The 19,119-nt window shown below is 40.1% G+C and overlaps 2 protein-coding genes across 2 annotated transcripts in view; one reads left to right on the forward strand and one right to left on the reverse strand.

Annotated features, from left to right (window-relative positions):
• Window positions 1–1,441: 1,441 nt before the first annotated feature.
• On the reverse strand, window positions 1,442–2,780 carry sync (syncoilin, intermediate filament protein). Its single transcript, XM_079570737.1, has 5 exons — window positions 2,428–2,780; window positions 2,150–2,364; window positions 1,819–2,026; window positions 1,616–1,740; window positions 1,442–1,529 (listed from the first exon to the last, which is right to left on the reverse strand). Exons 1-5 carry the CDS (start codon window positions 2,764–2,766, stop codon window positions 1,484–1,486), a joined length of 933 nt encoding a protein of 310 aa, XP_079426863.1. The 5' UTR covers window positions 2,767–2,780; the 3' UTR covers window positions 1,442–1,483.
• A 6,632-nt stretch (window positions 2,781–9,412) lies between these two features.
• nhsl3 (NHS like 3) overlaps window positions 9,413–19,119 on the forward strand; it is a 29,342-nt gene continuing 19,635 nt past the window's right edge. The window contains exons 1-3 of the mRNA XM_079570378.1: window positions 9,413–9,498; window positions 9,988–10,356; window positions 18,919–19,102. Of these exons, the coding sequence (XP_079426504.1) occupies window positions 10,114–10,356; window positions 18,919–19,102 (427 nt within the window). The 5' untranslated portion in view covers window positions 9,413–9,498; window positions 9,988–10,113. The remainder of the gene's footprint in view (window positions 9,499–9,987; window positions 10,357–18,918; window positions 19,103–19,119) is intronic.

The following is a 19,119-nucleotide window of genomic DNA, read 5'->3' on the forward strand; positions in this document are numbered from 1 at the left end:
GTAGTTTTATCATACGGTACTTTTTACTTCTACTTGAGTAACATTTTTATGAAGTATCTGTACTCTTATACTTGACTTAATTAATTATTACTTTTTCCACTGTGGGTAAATATTTAAGCGGGAATCCATCCATCCATTTTCTTCCGCTTTATCCGGGGCCGGGTCGCGGGGGCAGCAGTCTCAGCAGAGATGCCCAAACTTCCCGATCCACACACACCTCCTCCAGCTGTTCTGGGGGGACCCCGAGGCGACACCAGGCCAGCTCGGAGACATAGTCCCACCACCGTGTCCTGGGCCTTCCACGAGGCCTTGTCCCACTAGGACATGCCTGGAACAACTCCCGCGGGAGGCGACCAGGAGGCATCCGAAACAGATGCCCGAGCCACCTCAGCTGGCTCCTTTCGACGTGAAGGAGCAGCGACTCTACTCCGAGCTCCTCCCGGGTAACTGAGCTCCTCACCCGATCTCGGAGGGTGCGCCCAGCCACCCTGCGAAGAAAACTCATTTCGGCCGCTTGTATTCGCGATCTTGTCCTTTCGGTCATTACCCAAATCTCATGACCATAGGTGAGGGTGGGAACGTAGATCGATCGGTAAATCGAGAGCTTTGCCCCCGACTCAGCTCCCTCTTCACCACGACAGACCGATACAGCGACCGCATCACTGCTGACGCCGCACCGATCCGTCTGTCGATCTCACGCTCCATCCGTCCCTCACTCGTGAACAAGATCCCGAGATACTTGAACTCCTCCACTTGAGGTAAGGACTCCCCACCGACCTGAAGAGGGGAAACCACCTTTTTCCGTTTTTTAAGCGGGAAATGCTTCTTTTTGACATCGTCTCGTGAACCTTTTTCTTTAGAATTATTTCTGTTTTCATGCCTTTTTCTATTGCGAATTCCATATGAATTTATGTTTTGTTTCACACAATTTATGGCGTCATTGATATAAATTAAGACTTATAGCCTACTGTTTTACTTTTACTTTTATTTCAAAGTAACGTTACTCTTACTTGATTGAATATTTTGGCTACTCTACCCACCACATACCAACCAAGTACATTTAACTTCTATAGTTCACTATTTATTATTAAGTGTCCATCGCCCTAAAGACAAATTTTCAAAATGATATTTACTGCTATTACATCATGCCTACTCTTTATTCACATCATAATAAGTTTTACTTCTACCTACTCCTTTTCGGATTCTGATGTTTTTTTTCATTTGTTACGGTATGTATCCACATAAGGAACATCATTCGAAATAAAGACTACTAAACTAAAACTAAACTATTATACTATAAGCTGTAGTATTCACTACCTATTGCATAGCTACTGTATGAGTCTGCATATTTATTTGAAAAAAGCTCTCATGTTACATGAATATAAAATATTTCAAACAAGCCTCTATAAAGTGCATTTAAAGTAACACAATTAATATAATGGTGTTCATCAAATATTACAATTGCTCCAAGACAAGAAGAAATTTAGGTTGTTTCCTTGTCACAGTTGATGTTGTTTTCAATAGCCGACCTATGAGAAAAATACAAATGTTTTTTGTTTTGTGTTAAAGCAAAGATTTTTTTTTCATAATTCTTTATAATTCATAAAGAACTCACCTGTATGTTGTCAACTTTTTATTGAGAATTTCCTTTAGTTCCTTCATCTCATCGGTTTTTGTCTTATGAATCCACAGCTCCGTCTTTAGTTCTCTGCAGCGTTCTTCCAAGGAGTCTACTATCTCCTTTAAACAGTTTCACATTTTTGTGTTACACTTTTTATGTCAAGAATTTTTTTATTTTTTTTTTACAAAATTGCATACCTTGTATTGCCCCATCTTCTCTTTTCTTTGGAAAATGATTAGCTTAAGTTTTTCATTCAAACAAACTCTCTGGAGCGTGAGTTTTTGTATCTCCTCCCTTAAAGGTGTCATCTGAACTCTCAGCTCCTGGGTCTGCTCTTTTACTTTTGCACAAGCATCCACTGCTGTGTCTCTCCGCTTCAAAAGTGCTTGCAGAATAGGTCCATACCTATTGAAATGAACATCTTGTGAATACTGTACAATGATAATCTCCTTTTTCCTACAGTCAGTGTATAAATGCTGTCCTTTACCAAGCCCTGGTAATTCAAAATAAATGGTGCATTACACTGACCGTTCCTCCAGTGCTTTGAGACTATCCTGCAGGTATTGTTGCACATCGCCACATGAATCCCGTCTGCTCTGGTTCAGCTCTTCTTGATTGCTTTTCAAAATACTGGAAGTGGTAATATTAAGCTGTTCTTGAAGTCTTGCAAGCTGTTGTTCATGTTCTTGTTGAAGTGTTTCACTGTCCTCTCTCAGCTGGACCTCTGCAGTCTGTAGTTCCTCCTAAAACAATAATAGGAAAGTAATCATGACTCACTGAATGTATTTATAAAGTGATTTTCTTACCCCTTCTTTCTTAAGTTGCTCTACGTGTCTTTGTTGGGCACCTTGCGCGGCATGGCTCTGGGCACACTCCCTGGCAATATCAAATAGTTTTCTCTTCAGTCTCCATAGTTCGTTGTGCAGGCCCTGTCTCTCCACACTGACTCGCCACAGTTTTCTCTCTTCCTCGGCCCGCTCCTGCTTCAAGTTTTCAATTTCACTCTGGCTTTTTTCTCTTTTGAGATGTTTCTCATTTTTTAGTCTCGTAATCAGTTCTGCCACTTTGGTGTCTTCTTCATTCCCCTGCCCCTTATCATTTATTTGTGTTGTATCCTCCTGTTGACTGTATCCACGTAGTTCCATCACTTTAACCTGCAGCTCCCTCCGTTTTTGCAATAAGCACTGGACTTCATCGATGCACTTATCTAGTTTGTCTCCCAAAGTTTCATAGTCAGACGTACCAGAATTCAGACCAGTCATGTCAATTTTGACTTCATTAAGGAGGTCAATGATGTTGTCAGGCCCACTTTTGTGTTCTTCTTCAGTGCACATCTTCTCACACATAATTGGCTCAGTCTTTGTTCTTTCTAGCTGAGTCTGACATTCATCTTGGACGTCACGCATTTGCTCTGTGTTCTGTTCTGTGAAACTTGTAGACTTGTCACAATGGTAAGCACTTTGTGGTAGTGTCCTTGTAGCTTTTTTACGCAGATAAACTTCGCCTGCTGTGTTGTCTTGATGATCACATAATGTCACTGCGGCTGTGTGAACGTCTAGTATCATTGCGTTGCTTGGTTCCTGTAGTGTCTTTGCTGTTTCCTTAAAGAGTTTGGGGATGTGTACATATTCCTCATGTGAGTCCAGTGGATTGTACTCTGGTGGATTAGAATCCATGTAGCTGTCTTCAGCACAGCTCTCCAGCACGTCTAACATATCCAAGAGCTGGCCTTCATACTCAACCATACTGTCGCTGAGTTTGTTACCAGCTGAAGTCAAGGGCATTGAAGCCAAAACATGTGCCCCACAGCTGTCAAAGCTAGCACATTGTGGCACGACTTCTGAAATATCTTCCTGTGTGTCTCTGCCCGTGGACATATACTCTTGAGAACAAGTAATTTCCTCTGAATTCTTGAGGAGATTATCCATTTCCTTCAAGTATTGTGCTATTGACATGGTTTGATCAAAAAACTCTCCAATGAAGGTGTGGTCAGACTGAGGCTGAGCTGCACTCCTCTGTAGTGAGTGTTCACCGGCTGCTTCACTTGATGCATCATCTTGTTCTTGGATGAAGAGAGGGACAAAGTCCCTTGAACTAACATTGTCACTGACGTTTTCCATTTTTCTGTCAAACCTGTTTAAAAAAAAAGTATTATAAATAATTAAGCTACATATTACAGTGACAATATTTACTAATGGCATTTGGAATGAAAAAATAAAATACCTCCCAGCCATGTAATACAGTAGTATTTTGTTAGATTTTGTCAAGTATAGTGACCCATTTTCCAACTCCCTGTGTTGGCTGTCACCAGCCTGCATGTCAAAAATACCAGTCTGCATTGATGCCAGTACAACAGATGAGTTGAGTTTGTGCTTCAGCCAAACTTCTGTTCAAGCTATGCCCATGTCATTATCACTAGACAACTATGTTGAGCTGTGCAAAATTAGCAGACACTTCTATAATGGCAGCTGGTGGCCTAGCTTTGATACCCAGGGGAGTGGGCACTGTCTACTGTGCACTATGAGACCAACCTAAACCTATTTTAAAGATAAAATTATCCACAAATAATTACTATACTCTTGTGTTGACAAGAAATTCAGTTGTATTGGAGTTTGTATTTTGTTTTGAGTATTTAGTAAAAAAATAAAAAAAATAAAAATAAAAAAAATATTAAAAATGCTATTCTTATAAAAGTATTAAGTGTTTGTAGTTTTATTTAGGTATAGATCCTGAACACAAGAACTAAACACCAGGAGAAAATTTGAGCAGCTGTCTACTTGTAACTGAAGATCTCAGGATTAAGCACATGTCTGACAAGACCAAGGTGTTACACTGTACATACTGTAATAACATCTATACACCAGTGTCTATTTCAATACCTTCAATTACTACAAAGGGTGTTTCTTTAAGTATATGCAATATATGTATGTAATAGAGATCCCTAGTTCAGTTTTGACACTTGCACCCTTTCACCCTTGTTCAAATCAAACTTCTAGCAAATTGAAGACATTAAGATCATAAAGTATAGTTGCTTACTTGTCTGTTTGTCTCTTCGTCCATGTGTGTCTGCACGCTCTAAGATCCGAGTGAAGAATAAGCGGGAGCAATGTGCAGTGAGTTAAGAAGGAGGGGGAAAGGACAGTTGACCCGGGCTCCTCACTCTCTCTCACTCAGCTGCTATGTGTGGCCATGACTACCCTACTGTTTAGGTGTATTAATAAACACTCAGTCGGGGTAGAGATCAACCATGAATACTTGGTTAAAACCAGAAATACCACAATGCTCCGTAGTTGTGCGTAGAATAAATAGTGTCATTATTTAATTTAGTTCAATTAATTGTTTTTAAAAAATCAGACACAAATAACATAATTTCTTGTATATTTCTGACACAAGTAATGAGGGGTGTCTACGCATGCCTCTCATGCCACCACATTATTGAGCTATCTTTAAATAACTCCTGTACTTCTGGTGGCTTCCTCTGGGAGGATTGGTTTCCACTTAAACTGTTGACCTCAACAATACACCAGAAGACAGGTGGTCTTGTCTTTTGTTTGAGAATCTGACAGGCCCAAAACAACATGGAGCAGCAGAAAAGGGACTTAGCCAGGAGAGGGCGCCAATGTTTCTTTGTGTCTTCTCTTGCAAGTTTTAAAGCTGTGAAGATACTGCTTGGTGCGGTTAAAAGCCGTTGTTGGGATATACTGTATATTGAAGTTTTCTATAAAAAGTACACAAAGTACAGTTTAACTGTAGTCAATATTTATTTTATCCATTGTTTCCATTCCTCCTCCCTGCTTATGTTGATATTCTTTTCTATATTTGTTCTTGTTGACTGCAGTCTGTCAGACAGTTCATCACACCATATGCTCTCACTCTGGTTAAGTGCTTTAATGACAACTCCTTTATGTGATGTTTTCTTTTTTACAGAGATTGTTGAGCTCCGGCTGTCAGCTGTCATCTTCATACTGTCATCAGTGCAGCAGTCCTTGTACCAGACCACTGTTTATGGTATTACTAACTACTCCTTTTTGGACATGTGCATTTGTATTTGGCTTTTCAAGGGAACTGGCAAGTTTGCTTTTGTCTTTTTGATTTGTAACAGCCTTTACGTTTAAAATGTTGTAAAGGTGTGTTGTGTTGCTCACATGTTCAAAATAAAGTAACGAATGAACGAACGATCAACACAGATACATGAGGTACGTGGCCTCATTTCTGTCTTCAACTTCATTGGAATTGAAAGTCCTCTGTGAATATCTATGAATAGCCTGAAAATGAAATTATCAACAATTAAATTGCAACATTCGTAACAATGTTGAATGTTTCCCACATCGTTAGTTGTAAAAGTGTGGGAATTTGAAATCTTGCCATTCCCATAAAGACAAAAATAACAGATGACTTTTACATCAGCTATTTTTAATCTGTCATACACAAAAGTGAAGCTAGACAGTGTTAGTACAATTGTTTTCATATAGACTGGGGTTACTTCAGGTTTTCCAGCGCTAAAAGCATTCGCTCATTAAACTAACCCCTGGAGAGAGAGTTAAAACAGACATAGAGGAGAGACAAGCAGAGACACAAAGGGGGACAGATGGATAAATGGAAAGATGTGTCCACTGTGAGTCCGAACAAAAAGTCCACTGGCCACCACGCCCCTCAGGAATTCCTGCTGCACAAATATTTCATGCTGTGTTTTTAAATGACCGCTTCGCTCTTATCAAAACAGGTTTTTAACAGCTTGATGAAGCATACAATCTAAATGACAGATACAACACAAACAATATGATGTTAGTTGTATGATACTGATAAATGCTTAGTTTTATAATCTCTTTAATATTTACTGCAAACCCAATAAGTAGGTGTGTTTTTTTCTAATAACACTGTTGGGTTATGCTATGCTAAACAACATTACTATTTTTAGATTATTTGTGGCCCAATGAATAGAGCATTTATTCCCTGAACTGCTTGTACATTCACCTTTGTTTGTGTCACTACTGTGTATCAGATTATACAAGTCCAAGTTCAGTATTTTTATGTTTATTTACTAGAATTATTTTATCCAAGCAGTACAGAAACACATTGACAAAAAGATGGCCTCCTGGAGGATCAAACAAGATGTCCTCTTCTGAAGATACCATCACAAAGATAGACATCGGAAAAGCTAATCCAGGGTCAGCAGTGGTGCCCTGTTTGTCCATGACATCCCTTTTCAAGTGCTTTTCAAATACCACAAAGCTTGAATATCATGTTGGAGGGAGTTCATGTTTGCAGCTGAGACCTCAGTGACAAAAGGATGCTTAAGGATATTGCCTACTTTTAGGACTCACCGGAGCTTGTAAAAATGTTGCCTTCCCAGAGTTGTTGTCCGGCTCCTGGAAGAGAATGCGTCCTAGAGGCACCATTAAACAGTCTGCACCGACAGCTTCATTTAGGAACTTATGTGCCCCACATATTCACACTTTTTCTTTTCAGTTCACTTTGCATTCACACACCTGGTACAAGAACATTTATGAACATCTATGACTTTTACCAACTATGCTTGAGCAAATAATGAAACTCTTTTTGTATCTTTAACAGGGGGCAGTGTGGAGGAATGAGATAGCAAGGCAAAGATGCAGGTAGCAACACGCCTGAACAGGAAACAACAGAGGGCACTTAAGGTCAATGTGTTTTCTTTTTACTTGTTTCTGGTGAATGTAAACACATTCTTACATGGACGAAGTTCTCCAGATTTTCACTCGACTTAGACTACTGTTAACTGTTGTTGTTTTATTAAGAATAATGATCTTTTGACATTTCCAGAGATTACAAATAATGTATTACCCGGTTATCATTATAATTTATTGGTTTAAGTTTAGTTACCTGTATGTTTGGTTTTCGGGAAATAGTGCCTGTTCTAGTTGTGTCCAGCAAGACAAAGCTCTTTTATACTGAGAGATCTCTGTGTTTCACTGCAGAGTATAAGCGACTTCTCCCTGTGCTCTCAAAAACTATTATTATATACTTCAACAACTGCTCTGCCCTGATTTCTCATTTACTCCACTCATGCTCTGCCATTTGGCTTTTCCTAACAAGCTACATATGGCTTTGAGATGATCAAACAGTACCGAGCAATAACAATGTTTAGATCACTGTCATTGTTGTCATGACACTGAGCCAATCACCGAACAGACAAAGCACTTTTCCATGTATTACATTTTTAAAAACAGAATGACATTTAGCCCTGCTCTTAATTTTCTCTCAATAATGACTCCCACATCCTCGTCCGCTTGTATTTGTGTGCTTCATAACGATTTTGCTCTTCTTGCACTGCTGAGTAGATGTACATAAGGCCTTGTTATTATTGAATTGTCATAGAAACCTGAAAACATTTGAGTCTGTGCAGCATAAGTGTGACTCATTTAGACCCCTCCTAGTTCTTTAGCACAAGCACAGGGTCTCCTGCTGCACTGCCATTAAAATGACATTCCCAATTTGTATAATTTATTTATCGAACCATTTATTCATAGTAGATGCGAGTACATTTTCACTACAGTAATAGGTACTGCACTTTGCCCCAAGTGAAGGCAGTAACATAAAGCAATTCCAGTTTCACTCTTAGTACATATTTGTAATTTCTTATTAAAGCAAGATGGTTTCCAAATAACAATGTGCTCACATGTTAAAAATACACCAATGTCACCTGCGTTAGATGATTAAAAGCCCCATTTCTGATGATTATTGTGGCCTACTATATTCAAAACAGACTTAACGACTCCATAAGACCCCACCACAAGCACATCAATCATCTTCTATTTGCAGTCCCACCCACAATGCTGCCAACACATCTACACAGCAGTTAGCAGCTAGCATTTTATTTCGTTTTGAACAGGCTGCATTACGTAACTTTTATCCAGACAAGAAATCCCCCCCAAAAAGTGCTTCCAGATGTCACTACATAATGAATACAATGAAATGTTTGAAATGGGTTTACTCGCGAATATCTGTGAGTGCTATTCTTCCAAGTTGAAGTAGGTGAAACTGAACAAGATTAACAAGTAAGCACCCCCAACCCACCCCCCTGACCTGTCCTACCTGTCTATCTAAAATAGTTTGTCTTTAGAGGCATTTCCACCAGTCTGTCCAGAAAGAGGGGAGACACACCCACTTGACTTGTGTTCGAACAGCTGTCGCTTTAACTCCTCGCTGTAACTGTAATATTTTGATGGCTTTGCTGGGTTTTGTGTCTTTTTATTACTAATTTATTGTTAGCCTGGCTATGTTTGTGTTCGCTCTCAGTTGTCCCGGCGAGATTCATCGTACCGCAGGTTTCAAAAGGCAGTCGTCTCTTATCTCTGAACACTTTAAGGCCTCTGGGGTTGCTTTCCTAAGAAATTGTGGAATGACTACACCTGACCCACGCAAGGGCGGCTAAATGAGGAACCTTCTCTGCTAGGTAGGATGCTTTGTCTCTATTATTGATATTAAGTAAATCATTTGCAATTTTTGGACAGATATTGCAGTGAGATTTATGTAAAAATATATATATATATAGATGTAATACAAGTTGACAGTGCACATTTTAACATTTTGAGAGAAATATAGTATTTACATGAACTGAAGAGATGTTCTCATGTCAGCCGTTCAAATTGCAATTTATCTTTCCCCTCTGCCATGTGCTAAGATTCACGTCCGATATTTGAAATTGTGTGACTAAGCTTTTACAGGACATGGAGAGGTGGGAGGAGATGCTGGCTCTAGTACAGAGGGAGGGAGGGACTGACTGCGCACTGTGCATGGAGCTCCTCATTCACACACAGCTAAACACACACATGCGTACACATGGTCTGCAATGTCCGGACAGAGACCAAGGGAGCAGCGGAGCGGACAGAGCAGTCACAGTAAGTTGGACACCAATTCTTTTGGCAGTTGTTTTAGTTTTACAGAATCCTATGATTAATTTTGTTACATTTTTTGTCATATGGAACCAAGATATAAAAGTCACACATGCAGTTTTGCTGATGTAAACCACATGTTATCTAGACACACTGCATTGTATTCACTGCAGAGGTTCAGCCTATTCACATCCCATTGGACCTTCCTTCTCCATACAGAGAAAATGGGCCATGCAGTCCAAGAAACTGCTTTAGTAGGACAATGTAAAAAAAAAAAATACTGCAGTCTACCTCAGGCTTATGTACTTCTAACATTTGATGATGATTACTTTATATTTCCATATTGTGCAATAAGCCTTCTTAAGCAAGTTTCATCCCAGCTAATCTCCTTTCTCTAATTAATGTGCTCTTGATTTGCATGGATTTAACTGTCTGTTATGTCATACTCTTGCCTTTACATTTTGTTCTCATCCTGCTGTTTCAATGTTATCCCAGGTGCTGAGGAACTAACAGCGACAGGGGCCAAAGAGGGGATTCGCTAGATCTTTATTCTCGATGCGGGCACTTGGGATTCTGACTTGGCATTGAACACTCGGACTTCCAGGACTATTACTCGCCAGAATGTCCAGGAGGAGATCTACAGGTGACTTAGTGCCCAAGGACATCACTGAGGTTCTGGCTCGAGAGGCGAGAGTTCAGCGTGGGCACAGGAAGCCGGGCAGCTCCCTGGGACATGCCTTCAGCTGGTTGAAGGGGAGCAAGAAAAAGAAGAGCGTTGGCAATGGAGTCAATCGAAATGCTGCCGGTGTGAGAGACAACAAAGTGGGAGTGCACGTTCAGGACCCGTGTAAAGGTGAGCTAACAGTGGGTGAGCTATCAGTGGCACACACTTATTCACTATAAGAAAAAGAAAATAAGTAATTGCAACTATGTATGTAGTGTAAAGGGAGCTTGGTATGTCCCATATCCGAGTCAGTTGAACCACAGAATGCAGGCAAGACATTGTTTTATGGGATTTCCTTTTTATTGTTTAATTTTCATTAATGGTTCTCAAGGCGACAGTGGCTCACTGAACGTTTGTCCATGGATCCAAATATCATTGGTTAGATCTCGGCTCCAACTGGACACTTTGTCTTGGCTGTGATTGGTTGTATTCGAAGGGAGCAATGGCGCAGATTGACAGTCTGTGTCTTGTGAAATATTTTATTCAGAATGCAAGTTGTAGTATTGTGCTCGAAATCCTAAAAGCAAGGACACTGACAACTAATAGTGTTGTACTCTTCAGCAAAATAAAGCTGCAATTCAAGGTCAGAATTGACTGACGACTAGAGAAAACTCAAATTTGACCCAGCTAGCAACTTTGCTTTATGACTATGTTTCTACAGAAAGCAATGTGTCATCGGCCTGTTTGGCAACGATAAAAAGTTTGCCGTCTCTTTCTCTGTGGATTAAGATTAAGACATAGTTTTAAGAGTTATCACGGGGCCATCACTTTGTACATTCACCCACACACAGAGACAGGCAGGCACTGGGGTCTAATCCCCTTTTCTGTTTACTGATGCGTCTGCCTGCTCCCCTGCACAGGGCTTACCCACTCTCCACATTTCCTGTTTTTGTTCCATTTCTAAAGCCTTTCCATTGGCTTTTGTCACTGTATGTAGGCATTGTGGGCATGTGTTTCTGTTGGGATTATATAGTCCTACATGTCTTTGTATTGACAGTGTATCATTACATAAACATTTTTTTCTAGGAAGCTAGTACTCACTGGAAGTATGACAGTCATGGCGTTGATTTGAAAGCGAAATAATTGTCAATATGTTGAGGAATCACAAAGCTGTGGTGCGTAGTAAAACAATATCCAGGCTTAGGTAATTGTTTTTGCCGGCTTGTTGTGTTTGTTGCTTTGTCAGTTACAAGTTATGTTTACATTTTGATGACATTTACAGTTAGTTCAGTCAGTTTCGGGTAGGAATGGGAACCTTTGGCTACCTCACAATTCAATATGATGCCCAATATATGGCTCACAATAACATTAACCTTACAATATGCTGATACTGCGATAATTGATAGATTGTACATAATAAATTATACGATGTGTAACTATGTTACAAAATACAGTATATGCAGTTTTTGGCCTTTTAAAAAAAATAATTTAATTCCATAATATAAATATTCTATATTTATTTTATGATTTACATTTACATGTTATTATCATGTGCCCTTTCCTTAAATAAATAAGTAAATGAACCTTGACGCACTCACTGAAAATCATCTGGAGCATTATTTCATTCGCATTTCAATAAACAGTTTTCCCAAAGAAACAGATTAGCCAATAGATGAATCTTATGTATAATTGTAAATAGGGCTGCAACTAACGATTATTTGGTCGATTAATCTACCGATTATTTTCACGATTTTTTGATGCTGTGAATGGCGTATGAAAATTTTATTTTTTTAAATATTTTTAAAAATAATAATAATAATGCATCGGTTTTATATAGCACTTTTCTGGACACTCAAAGACGCTTTACATTGCATTATTCATTCACTCCATACCCGGTGGTGGTAAGCTACTATTGTAGCCACAGCTGCCCTGGGGTAGACTGACGGAAGCGAGGCAACCAGTCTGCGCCATCGGCCCCTCCGACCACCACCAACCACTCACTCACTCACTACATTCGCTAGGCTTCCTCCGACCAGGCCCTTCCCTGCTTAGCTTCCAAGGTCTGACGGGATTGGGCATCGCAAAGGCGGTTTGGCCACAATCACATAATATTTATCACATAACGCTCAAGTGGCATCGCTTGAGGACGTGTTGATGGAGTAAACTTAAAGTGAATGTTTGTTGGAGGCTGTTAGCGCTCATTCTGCTTCTGATTGGATGAGACACAGACAGATATTTATGAAATTTTAAATGTACAAAACACTACAGACCCGAACTTTAAAAACAAAAATATATAACATTTTTGCTCTTGAGTCTGTATTATAGAAAACGATTAATCGTTTACTAAAATAGTTGTCGACTATTTCAATAATCGATTAATCGATAAGTTGTTTCAGCCCTAATTGTAAATAGAGAAGGGGTGATAGATAGAGGTATTAAGACGACTAACCACGTGACTCTCCATCAGCTGCATTCAAACCATAAAATTGTATTGATAGACGTCTTGTGCTCACTCTTCCCCATTTACATGAATTACTCCATTCGAGAGATAATCCATGATGGCTGCTCTGTCTCCTCCTACTGAGCATGTTCCAAAAAAGGACAACGTGTCTGTGTAGGTTTCCTCCGGGTACTCCAATTTCCCCTACCACTAAAAACATGTACAATAGGCCAAGATGAATGAGAGTGTGTTTGAGAGTGCACATGGGGGACGACGGATGTAAATTAGCCCAAGGCTGTTGTTCATTAACATGCACTGTCCCTACCAAATAAACCAATAAACTAAGACTCCATTGGAATCTGTTTTTAAAGTGTCTTTTGGAGTTGCCCCTGGCCATTGGGGGGTGGTATTACAAGAATGTCAGCTCCCTGCCATGAGCACTTTCCTCACCCATTGATTCAGACCCTCTTGAAATCTATCATTAAAGGTAATATGATTCTGTGACAGTGCTGCCCTCTACTGCCTTGCCTTGTTGATATGCACGATCCTGTTCATTAATATATATGTCGTTATCAAAAGTATTGATATTGGCAAAAAAACAGATTCCTTTGTTGCTGTTGTTTGGTAAAAAACTGTATAACAGTTGGCTCAACGACATGATGTAAGAAACTACACAATGCACTGTGTCTTATTCAGATGCCGTCACTGTCAGCAATAACAACCACTCAGTGGCTTCAATTAGAAGAAACAGCTGTAAGTAACTAATTCAACTTCAAGTAAGTCAAAAAGGAACAGTGATTATTTTGGATGGGAGAAACCAGATGGTGCTCACATGTGGGACTGGCCATTACCTGAGTCCTTTAGGCAGACATGTGAAAGTGCTTTCCCACCATTACTTTACATTTCACTTTTCTGCTCTGGGTCTAATTTATTCTTTCTCAACCTGATGAGTGACTTAACCAACACTGCTAGACAAAGACCTGTTGTTTCAGAATATTGTCTCACTATATGTCGACATATGTCCCCCACAATACAACCTTTGTTGTATTTCTTTCTTTTTACCTTCTTGTTTTGTATTTTTATGGCTTTGTTATGATTCATTATGATTTGATAGTTAAGCTATGCTTCAGCTGTCAACTGCCAGCATTGTAGCATAATAAGTTTCCTTTCATGGGAACTTTGTGTCCAGGTTGTTGTGGGTATGTGTGCGTGGTAGCCTGGTTGCCAGATTGGGTCTAGAGCTATGTGATGGAGAGCAGAGATTACAACAAATCACAAAGCCCTATTCAGCCTTGAGAGCACTCAGAGAGAACTCTCCCAATGCCTTTTTAATTAGACAGCATCTCCACAAAAGTAAATGCTTAAAACACTGTCTAATCTAAATTGCGTCAGAAAATTGATTTATTTCACCTATTCTAATGTAAAGGTTCTGGCTATACTCAAGCTCCTCTGCAGTTTTAGTCTGTTTCATTTTAGTTAATTCCCATTTGCCTTTGTTGCTGTTTACAAATGCTGCAGTGACAGTGCTATTTTAGACCTAGTTTAGCCCAAGAGTGTTATTCTTGGAAAGCTATACCGTATGTTTTCTTATGTGGTATTTGGTGTGAATAAACTGAAAAACACTACAACATTGTAAGACCATTAAAAAATCATAGAGGAGATACAGACTCTGTCCTTTCTTCTGGTGTAGAAAATATGTTTTGTTTTTTCTTATTAGCGTCTATCGTGATTTCACTGTGCATGTTTTAAACCAGCTTTTTGTCCTTACACGTTACTTTTGATGTCTTCACCAGATTGCCAAACATCTTCCTTTGCTTTGGGTGTGATCTCTGCAGTGCTTATTATTGTGTAACCAGTGCTCCTTATTTAAAGTCGTGTCAGTGTGACACAGTGCTCGCCTGTATCAGAGGGTGTGTGTGGCTTGGCTTAGCACGGCGCCATCCTAGCACCAGTCTCATTACATCACCTCTATACTAAACAACACAGTGCACAGAGCCTGCAACTACCTGCTTTGTCCACTGCGCTCCATCAAGCTGTTTGAGCGCTGAGGTCATTGTGCACTAGAGTGCCCATGCACTGTCTCTGTTTATACATGCATCCATAACCATGTGGTCCTCTTCGCACAAACCATTTGTTCTGTGAACATGCCTTTGTAATGGGAGTTTGATGGTCGAATGCTTTTCTTTGCTGCGTAAGACAGTTGAATTTTGTTATGGTGAGACTTGTTGAATTATTGGTTCCAGAGTGTCTCTATATTAGCCTCAGTTCGGCTCCAACGTCCTATTTTGAAAAGGGGTTTTGTGTCATATGAAAGACCAACTTAACAGTACAGATACACTGATGCCACATGGAGGTTGTTCTGGGCATTGTATTTCCATTTTAGGATAATTATTCTGTGCTTTTAAGATTTGCAGTTTAAGCAATAACAGTAAACTAAATTTGCCAGACATTTCGATGCCATTTTTACATTCAAATTGCATCTTAGTTGTAGGTGTTTTGAATCCATCTGGTGGTGTGTGGCTGCCACATCATGTGCGGTGGGTTAGGCTGGGTATATTCACAAGCTTTAATGTAGATTACAGACTTGGCAGAGTGATGTTGAGCTAACATCTCATTACAGTGAGAACATTGCATATACAGCTTCAGCTCTATTACAGGCCACATATTACAATTCACATGTAGCCTCAGCGAACACTGGGAGGGAGAGTCTCATAGAGCTGAGTGGAAAAAGTGTGAAAGTTTAATGAAAACACTCATTGTCCTTGAAAACATCATTCAGCGCGTGTACACACTTTGATGAGCAAGGTAATTTTACCTGGGTAAGCAGATTCCTCTTACCCCCATCTATCAGCCGCTGCACAGGCCTAAAGCTGCACTCCTGAAAGTCACCAAGACAACTGCCCTGCGTGGTGCAGCAACACTGAGCTTTCATTAAACTGAGGACATTATGCAAGCATTATGTCTTTATATCATTATATGCATATACATCGTAAATATTCACATAAATAGTTTGACAGATAAAAGCAGCAATGCAGGTGATGACAATATGTTGTTGCAAGCCTCAAGCCCTAAGACTATGACAGTCTTGTCAGGAAGAGCATCTCTCTAAAATTATATTTTACTCTAATCTATGGACATATGGTTGTTGTAGCTACCACAAAACTTTAACACAAAACAAATTGCTGCGGTAACTGCTGTTACTGACTCATAAAAAAGTATTGCTATACAAAAAACTACACTTACGTAATACTGAATAATTGTCATGCTGATAAGGCTTGCTGTATTTACAGTTTCATTGTTTCTTGCTTTCTGTTTTTCCACACTTTCTCTTGCGAGGTACTATTTGGAATTTCTGTTTTTTTTTAGTTGTTTAAAGCATATGTTTCAGATTAGCATATCTAAAGATAGCTGGTCTAAATTAACACAACATAATAAATCCTAATTTTAGTATGGTTTACAAAGCAACTTTATTTCTGAGGTTATTGTTTATAAGCTCAGAGGCACTGGTAGTTTAACTGAAAGTGGAGTGTATTTGATGTGGCGAGTACACAGCTGGAATACTTCAGGGCTGAGGGTGGGGACTATATACAACTCATTTAGCTTATGCCCGTTCATTATATAACCACAGTAAGGAATACACCTGTAGAGACTGTTTACCTGAACGGGCTGTGTGTTCTCCCCTTTGACAAATGTATTTCAGAGAGGATGACTGCATGACACAATGCCTGAGGAATCCAGGCAGTTCTCCGCAGTGACACTCATGATGGACCGTGTTTGGTTTACTTGATCAAAGTAGTACTGTTTATCCTGAGCTAGTTCCTTCTTTGTACTGTCGAGAACAACTGTAATGGCAGTTGTTAGCAGGTGTTCTTTATTCCTTTCAGATTTTCCTCCATTCTTCTTTCATCCTTTCCCTTTACCCATAGTTCATGATTCATCCCTTTCCAGACTTAATTGCAAACTTAATTTTGAACTGAAGTAGTAAGAGAGTTGGGTTTTATGTGATACCTCTGTTTTGCCACAAGTGGGAGTGCTGGGCATTCCATCACTCCATAGAAAACCAACTCTAGTGGAGCAGAGGAATAAAGACAAGGTTATATAGGTCAGCCACCCACACTCAGTCCCACTGCTTGTCCTTACCACCTATGTGTCGTTTGACTGAAATATACTTTTGCCTATTTCTGCCAAAATCACTGTGACAAGCAGTGACAATGGCTTTCCTCTCTACATTACTTGAGTGCTTTCCCCTTGAGTTCCCTGCATCTGCCAAATCTTTGACAGTGACATGAGCTTTCATCACCTTTTTGCCTCATAAATGTATCTAGGGCATTTGGAGAAAGGGGAAGGCAGCTTTTTACATTGACACGCACACAGAGGTAGAACAGTTGAACATCAAGCCTTGAGATGAGATAGAAGTGAGATGAGAGTCAAATGCACAGGGTGTGGTTGCGCTGGGGCTGCATCAGGAGGCAGCGGCTCGCTCTCTCCATCTCTCTGCCTGTAACAGATCGTTTTACACTGCAGAGATGTGGCGCTGCTAATCTTTATACATATTAAGAAAAATACAGCAATCTTCACAATATCTTGCCTCAAAAATCGATTCTGCCTTTAGAAAATGAGAGTTGTAAATTTACTCGATGTCAGCCCCTGTGGCATCCTCCCTAACCCCAGTCAGTAAATCTGCTTTTTATTGAAGTTCTCCCTCTCTCCCTCTCTGACTCTCTCCCCCTCCCATCATTCGAAGGGTAGAGGATGAAGGGCGTGCTGAAACGTGATCACTGTGGCCATGGCAATCACTGAGGAGTTTCTGTTTCTATACATTATTGCTTCTATAGGAGCACTCTCTGCATGGCGTTCATCTTTCTTCTTCCGGTGACCCAATTTCAGAGCTTGTTCCTTGATTGTTGGAGCACATTTAGCATTCAGAAACACGGGAGGGTTCAGATCGCAGTACCATGACAACGTGGAATTATCTGTCTGAATTATCAATGTGTTCATGGGTTTCAATCACATGACGTTTTTCCTGCTTATGAGTGTCTGCTCTAGGATTTAGAATTATTAAATGCTATGGCAACATTCCTATTTTTTTTTACCGTTTGCTTGTTATTTTTTCTGTCATACTTCTTAAAATGAAAACATGCTATAGTGTTTTATAGCATATTGCTCCCTGACGTATCATTAGAAACTGTAAATATTATCAGTGGTGCAAATCTGATATATAAATGAGCTTGTGCTGTGACCTTTTAGCGTTTATGAAAGACAAATTATCAGCCTTCTTTCCTCTGAAATAGATTTTGTCATGGGATTCCTTTTCTGATATACCCTATCCTATTTATTCAAGCTTGGGACTACAACAAAATAGAGCACTTTTAAATGACTATTATACAGATTGATTCAGGCTATTCATAAAACTTCCTAGAAGCTGAAAATTTCACTCTGCTTGTTTACATGTTTGAACGTCGTTACTCTTTTGCAGAAATCCCTCACTTCCATTTCCCTCAAAATCTTGCGCACCGCAGCCAGGGCAGCAAATGTTTCATCATGCAACAAGCTTTGAAGTTTGAGACCGCTGCACTTGCATATAAAATCTCCCTCTTTCTACTCTCCCCGCTCTGTCTCTCTCTTTTGTGTACACATTCATACATGTGAGGGATTCCTGATGTGTCAGACGTGAGGAGCAGCCCTTGTGAATTATTCAGCAGCTCTCTGTTCCTTTATCACACGATTTATTGCCTCTTTTTGATGCTTATTGTGGTTCATAAACACGGCCGATAATCTACTTTGTACTCGCCTGTTTGCCACCATTACTGATGTCTTCCCGGCGGAGTCGCTCACACAACTGCAAATAATGATCGCAGTTACCAAAAGATGGGATTAGCGAGGCACTAAGTGGAGCGTGCTTTTAGCAGGGAAGCAAAGGTGTATTGTGTTCTGCTGTGTGCATGTATGTGGCTGCTTAGAGGAAGGGAGAAGCGAAAGGAGAGGAGAGTGGAGGGGAGGGGCTCCTGTGCTCTCAGCCACAAGAGATACACACACGAGTAGTGAGGCTGTCAGCGTATGGATGGCGTGTGGCTTCAGCAGCTGGGCGACAAGAAGTGTGTCATCTTGAAGAATACCACTGATTGGAAAGCTTTTGTTTAGCTCGATTTGTATTTGGACATTTTGGCTCGCGAGTATGCTTGTTAGAAATGGTGTCAGTGGGTCTTTGGCACAGACTGTATTGGCCGGCATGTGAATCAGCAGGAAGGATTTGACCACAGGGACCGAAGGGAGTGCATTATTGACTACATGTTCAGGATACAAAGACTCGGAAGAGGGGTAGGAGCGATGCTTAACACGATGGAAGACCCTGCTTAAAGGAGTAAAGAAAAGAAAGGAAATGGGCAATACCAACCAGAAGAGGAAGAAGCTCCTGGCTGAGAACATCCTCCCAGTCTCACCAAAGTCGAGCAAAGACAATCTAAAGGAGTTTTGGCTGTTTGGGCGGCCAGATAAACTCAATACAGGTACAAAAATAAACACT

This window comes from Gobius niger (assembly GCF_951799975.1).
Source record: "Gobius niger genome assembly, chromosome: 14".
Taxonomy (NCBI): domain Eukaryota; kingdom Metazoa; phylum Chordata; class Actinopteri; order Gobiiformes; family Gobiidae; genus Gobius; species Gobius niger.

What these genes read in the sequence shown, in the direction of transcription:
- sync (XM_079570737.1), bottom strand. Translation starts at nt 2,766, where the DNA reads ATGGAACTACGTGGATACAGTCAACAGGAGGATACAACACAAATAAAT. An exon ending in AGCAACTTAAGAAAGAAGGG is followed by an intron (nt 2,365 to 2,427) that starts GTAAGAAAATCA and finishes TTATTGTTTTAG; the next exon opens with GAGGAACTACAGACTGCAGA. An exon ending in CTCAAAGCACTGGAGGAACG is followed by an intron (nt 2,027 to 2,149) that starts GTCAGTGTAATG and finishes TCATTTCAATAG; the next exon opens with GTATGGACCTATTCTGCAAG.